At 40.8% G+C, this 6,000-nt stretch overlaps 1 protein-coding gene across 1 annotated transcript in view; it reads right to left on the bottom strand.

Annotated features, from left to right (window-relative positions):
- Positions 1 to 1,988: 1,988 nt before the first annotated feature.
- LOC130231523 (solute carrier family 12 member 6-like) overlaps positions 1,989 to 6,000 on the bottom strand; it is a 55,686-nt gene continuing 51,674 nt past the window's right edge. The window contains 1 exon segment of the mRNA XM_056460860.1: positions 1,989 to 3,993. Coding sequence (XP_056316835.1) covers positions 3,902 to 3,993 — 92 coding nt within the window. The 3' untranslated portion in view covers positions 1,989 to 3,901.

Genomic DNA, 6,000 nt, shown 5'->3' with positions numbered 1-6,000 from the left:
GCAGTGATTGTGTTCTGTGGATTGATATGAAGTGATTGGTGGTGAGAGATAGCCAATGAGGAGGAGAGCATGAGCTGATCACAGCGATGAGGAGATGAGCGTCACACATGGAGGATCATTACATGTGCTGCTCATGCTGAACAACACACACACACACACACACCCAAACACACACATGCAGATAAACACACACGCACACACACTCACTGACAAAAAAAGGGAGAAACACACACACACACACATACCCAAACAGACACATGCAGATAAACACACACGCACACTCACTGAGAAAAACAGGGAGAAACGCGCACACACACACACACTGAGAGAAAGACACACATACCCAAACACACACATGCAGATAAACACACACACACACTCACTGAGAAAAACAGGGAGAAACGCGCACACACACACACACACACACACTGAGAGAAAGACACACATACCCAAACACACACATGCAGATAAACACACACACACACACTCACTGAGAAAAACAGGGAGAAACGCGCACACACACACACACTGAGAGAAAGACACACATACCCAAACACACACATGCAGATAAACACACACACACACTCACTGAGAAAAACAGGGAGAAACGCGCACACACACACACACTGAGAGAAAGACACACATACCCAAACACACACATGCAGATAAACACACACACACACACTCACTGAGAAAAACAGGGAGAAACGCGCACACACACACACACTGAGAGAAAGACACACATACCCAAACACACACATGCAGATAAACACACACACACACTCACTGAGAAAAACAGGGAGAAACGTGCACACACACACACACACACACACACTGAGAGAAAGACACACATACCCAAACACACACATGCAGATAAACACACACACACACTCACTGAGAAAAACAGGGAGAAACGCGCACACACACACACACTGAGAGAAAGACACACATACCCAAACACACACATGCAGATAAACACACACACACACTCACTGAGAAAAACAGGGAGAAACGTGCACACACACACACACACACACTGAGAGAAAGACACACATACCCAAACACACACATGCAGATAAACACACACACACACACTCACTGAGAAAAACAGGGAGAAACGCGCACACACACACACACTGAGAGAAAGACACACATACCCAAACACACACATGCAGATAAACACACACACACACACTCACTGAGAAAAACAGGGAGAAACGCGCACACACACACACACTGAGAGAAAGACACACATACCCAAACACACACATGCAGATAAACACACACACACACTCACTGAGAAAAACAGGGAGAAACGTGCACACACACACACACACACACTGAGAGAAAGACACACATACCCAAACACACAGATGCAGATAAACACACACACACACTCACTGAGAAAAACAGGGAGAAACGTGCACACACACACACACACACACACACACTGAGAGAAAGACACACATACCCAAACACACACATGCAGATAAACACACACACACACTCACTGAGAAAAACAGGGAGAAACGCGCACACACACACACACTGAGAGAAAGACACACATACCCAAACACACACATGCAGATAAACACACACACACACTCACTGAGAAAAACAGGGAGAAACGCGCACACACACACACTGAGAGAAAGACACACATACCCAAACACACACATGCAGATAAACACACACTCACTGAGAAAGACACATACGTAAACACACAGGCACATATACTCACACACACTTACTAAGAGAAACACACACACACACACACAGAGACAAAGACACACATGCAGATAAACACACACACACTCACTGACAAAAAAAGGGAGAAACACACATGCAGGTAAACACGCACACTCACTGAGAAAGAATCACGCGTAAACACACAGGCACATATACTCACACACACTCACTAAAAGACACACAAACACACACACATACACACACTCACTGAGAAAAAGAGGGAGAAACACACACACACACACACACACACACACACACATTCAGTGACAGAGTGTGAAACACGCATAAACACACACACACTGAGAAAGAAAAAACACACTCTCACTGGGAGACACGCACACACACACAAACTCTCACATTCAACACACTTACACACTCACAAAAACAAACTCACACACATATACTCGTACACACATCCAGATAAAGTGCACACATACACACGCAGAGAGAGAGAAACACACACACTCACCGAGAAAGACACACACAAACACACACACACTGAGAAACAAATATACTTGCACACACAAACACACACACGCACACAGATAATCACACACGCCCACTCACTGAGAAAGACTCGCACACACACAAACACACACTCACTGAGAAAGCAAGAAACACACACAGATACACACACTCACTGAGAGAGAGACAAATACTCATACCTCCACACACACACACACACACACGTCTCTCACACACATACTTATAAAACACACACTCTCTCAAACACACACCTGATATTCGTGCACACAACAGACACACATTTCTCACACACTCACACATACACAAACTTACACAATTACACACATCTCTCTCTATTACACACACATGCAGATAAATGCGCGCATACACACACACAGTCATACACACACACACTCACTCAAACTCTCTTAAACACAACACACACACACAACCATACACACACATGCAGATAAATGCACACACACAAACACACATAAAGATACAAACACAAAGATAAACACACATAGAAACCCATAACACAACACACACAAACTCTCTTACACACAATACACACTCAGAAAACAACCTCCCCCCCACACACACACACACACATATACACCGATACACATACACACATAAAACATCTCTCTCACAGACTCTCACACACACAATTTCTTTCTCTCTCTATTACCCACACACACACACACACACACAACACAGATACTCATAACAACACACACACACACTCTCTTAAACACAACACACACACATAACCATACACACACATGCAGACAAATGCACGCACACACACACATATAGTCATGCACACATATTCACACACACACAGTCTCTCACACACTTATACACACACTCAAAACAAACACACACATCGTATTGTTTAAATGAGTGTGAGACGTCTCTGTGTGTGTGAGTGTGTGAGACTTTTTGTGTGGGTTGTGTTATGTGTATCTGTATGTGTGTGTGTGTGTGTGTGTACAGTATGTGTGTGCATTTATCTGGATGTGTGTGTACGAGTATATACACACGCTCACAAAAACAAACTCGCAGAGATATTCATACACACGACACACTGAGACACACAACACACACAGATACTCACACACACAGACACATCTCTCTCACACACAAACTTAAACACGAACACATACAGATACTCATAGCACAATACACACACACTCATACACACACAGCCACTTGAACACAACACACATGCATAATCACACACCTCTCTCACACACACTCATACACACAAACAATTACACATATCTCTCTTTCTCTATTACAAACACACACACACACACAAACACACACACACACACACACACATACATCTGAAAAGCGTCTGCTGATCGAGTCTCTGTAGCCCTGAGTCATTCTGTGTCCCTTATAAGTGTGTGTGTGTGTGTGTGTGTGTCTCCTCTCCTCATGCACATATACAAGATGACTAAAACACAAGTTCTGAATGAAACACTGCTTCTGTTCTGTGTGTGTGTGTGTGTGTGTGTGTGTGTGTGTGTGTGTGTGTGTGGCGTAAACTAAACTGAAGGATTGCAGTCAATGATCATAAACTGAACATGTTGAATTGGCCACGCTTCCCTTTTAGACCCTGTGACATCATGATGACCTCACACCTAACTTCCTCCTCCTCTGACCACACTCGGTGGCATCACGAGTAGATGGTGATGACCTCACTTCCTCCTCCTCTGACCAGCAGCACACGCTCCAGACCTTCAGTCAAAACTTCCAGAAACTCCATATCTGCATCAGACACCGTCAAGAACAAACACGAAACACTGGCAGTCAGAGATAATCTACATCCAGCCGCTGGTTATCGCAGAATAAACCATAATAGTTCGTTTTGGGGCACGTAACTGTGTAATAATCAGCATAATGTACATCTAGCCGGTGGTTAATCGCAGAATAAACCATAATAGTTCGTTTTGGGGCACGTAACTGTGTAATAATCAGCATAATGTACATCTAGCCGGTGGTTAATCGCAGAATAAACCATAATAGTTTGTTTTAGGGCAAGTAACTGTGTAATAATCAGCAAAATGTACATCTAGCCAGAGGTTATCGCAGAATAAACCATAATAATTCACTTTACAGTAAGTATCTGTGTAATAATCAGCATAATGTACATCTAGCCGGTGGTTATCGCAGAATAAACCATAATAATTCACTTTACAGCAAGTATCTGTGTAATAATGAGATTAATGTACATCTAGCCGGTGGTTATTGCAGAATAAACCATAATAATTCACTTTACAGTAAGTATCTGTGTAATAATCAGCATAATGTACATCTAGCCGGAGGTTATCGCAGAATAAACCATAATAATTCACTTTACAGTAAGTATCTGTGTATTAATCAGCATAATGTACAACTAGCCAGTGGTTATCGCAGAATAAACCATAATAATTCACTTTACAGCAAGTATCTGTGTAATAATGAGATTAATGTACATTTAGCCGGTGGTTATTGCAGAATAAACCATAATAATTCACTTTACGGCAAGTATCTGTGTAATAATCAGCATAATGTACATCTAGCCAGTGGTTATCGCAGAATAAACCATAATAATTCACTTTACAGTAAGTATCTGTGTATTAATCAGCATAATGTACAACTAGCCAGTGGTTATCGCAGAATAAACCATAATAATTCACTTTACAGCAAGTATCTGTGTAATAATGAGATTAATGTACATCTAGCCGGTGGTTATTGCAGAATAAACCATAATAATTCACTTTACAGCAAGTATCTGTGTAATAATGAGATTAATGTACATCTAGCCGGTGGTTATTGCAGAATAAACCATAATAATTCACTTTACGGCAAGTATCTGTGTAATAATCAGCATAATGTACATCTAGCCAGTGGTTATCGCAGAATAAACCATAATATTTCACTTTACAGTAAGTATCTGTGTAATAATCAGCATAATGTACATCTAGCCGGTGGTTATCGCAGAATAACCATAATAAATCACTTTACAGTAAGTATCTGTGTAATAATCAGCATAATGTACATCTAGCCGGAGGTTATCACAGAATAAACCATAATAATTCACTTTACAGTAAGTATCTGTGTAATAATCAGCATAATGTACATCTAGCCGGAGGTTATCGCAGAATAAACCATAATAATTCACTTTACAGTAAGTATCTGTGTAACAATCAGCATAATGTACATCTAGCCGGAGGTTATCGCAGAATAAACCATAATAGTTTGTTTTAGGGCAAGTATCTGTGTAATAATCAGCATAATGTACATCTAGCCGGAGGTTATCGCAGAATAAACCATAATAATTCACTTTACAGTAAGTATCTGTGTAATAACCAGCATAATGTACATCTAGCCGGAGGTTATCACAGAATAAACCATAATAATTCACTTTACAGTAAGTATCTGTGTAATAACCAGCATAATGTACATCTAGCCGGTGGTTATCGCAGAATAAACCATACTAATTCACTTTACAGTAAGTATCTGTGTAATAATCAGCATAATGTACATCTAGCCGGTGGTTAATCGCAGAATAAACCATAATAGTTTGTTTTAGGGCAAGTATCTGTGTAATAATCAGCATAATGTACATCTAGCTGGAGGTTATCGCAGAATAAACCATAATAATTCACTTTACAGTAAGTATCTGTGTAATAATCAGCATAATGTACATCTAGCCGGAGGTTATCGCAGAATAAACCATAATAATTCACTTTACAGTAAGTATCTGTGTAATAATCAACATAATGTACATCT

Source organism: Danio aesculapii, chromosome 7 (assembly GCF_903798145.1).
Source record: "Danio aesculapii chromosome 7, fDanAes4.1, whole genome shotgun sequence".
In the NCBI taxonomy this organism is placed as follows: Eukaryota; Metazoa; Chordata; class Actinopteri; order Cypriniformes; family Danionidae; genus Danio; species Danio aesculapii.
The sequence above is the reverse complement of the archived record's forward strand: the minus strand, read 5'-3'. Positions and strand labels throughout refer to the sequence as shown.